At 44.9% G+C, this 713-nt stretch overlaps 1 protein-coding gene across 1 annotated transcript; it reads left to right on the top strand.

The window, feature by feature from the left end:
• Nucleotides 1–30: 30 nt before the first annotated feature.
• Nucleotides 31–590, top strand: LOC107734009 (DNA polymerase delta subunit 2-like; the record flags this gene model as incomplete). Its single annotated transcript, XM_016545865.1, has 3 exons — nucleotides 31–168; nucleotides 256–379; nucleotides 492–590. Coding segments are annotated over exons 1-3 (361 nt in total), but the record flags the coding sequence as incomplete, so codon positions are not given.
• Nucleotides 591–713: the final 123 nt, after the last annotated feature.

Genomic DNA, 713 nt, shown 5'->3' on the forward strand with positions numbered 1-713 from the left:
TGTTGTGTTCTGCCTGAGGCGCTTCTGAACATGACTGGATGTGTGGCAGGCGGTGTCGTGCCCATCAGGGAGCTGTGTGACCTGCAGACGGGTGAACAGTGTATAATAGTGGGCGCCATATTCAAAAACATGGAGCTGCCCTCCATCCTGAAGGAGATCAGTGAGGAGGTACAACTCCACCTGATGTTACAAACGCACGCTTCCTGTCCTCTCAGTCTTCCCTTCTTTAACATGTCTTTTCTCTCTCTTCTTCAGCACAATCTATTGCCTCAACCACCTAGTGCCAAATACATCAGCCAATCAGATGAGCTTATTTTGGAGGATGAACTGCAGAGGATGAAACTGGAAGGCAACATTGACACTCCTAAGTTTGTAACAGGTGGGATACAGGAAAGTTAGGGAACATTTTTCAATAAATAGTAAGACAAACTGATCCGTCTCAGTCTTCTCGGGCTTCTCAATCTTCATGTTTTTTGAAATGGTATTTTCAGGTAGTGTTATTGCTATCATGGGTGCAGAGAAGAATGATGGGAAATTCACTGTTGAAGACTTCCTCCACGGACCCCCAGACAGCCTCTCAGCTCAGACAGGTGCAGAAACACGCCTGACATGACTGACCAGAGATCCGGAGTTTTTTTTTTAGACATACTGATGTATGCAGCAGTTTAAAAAATCTGGCCAATACATAACTGTTATGGCTGTTAACTGATAAA

This window comes from Sinocyclocheilus rhinocerous, unplaced genomic scaffold (assembly GCF_001515625.1).
Source record: "Sinocyclocheilus rhinocerous isolate Xijiao unplaced genomic scaffold, SAMN03320098_v1.1 scaffold23602, whole genome shotgun sequence".
NCBI classification, from domain to species: domain Eukaryota; kingdom Metazoa; phylum Chordata; class Actinopteri; order Cypriniformes; family Cyprinidae; genus Sinocyclocheilus; species Sinocyclocheilus rhinocerous.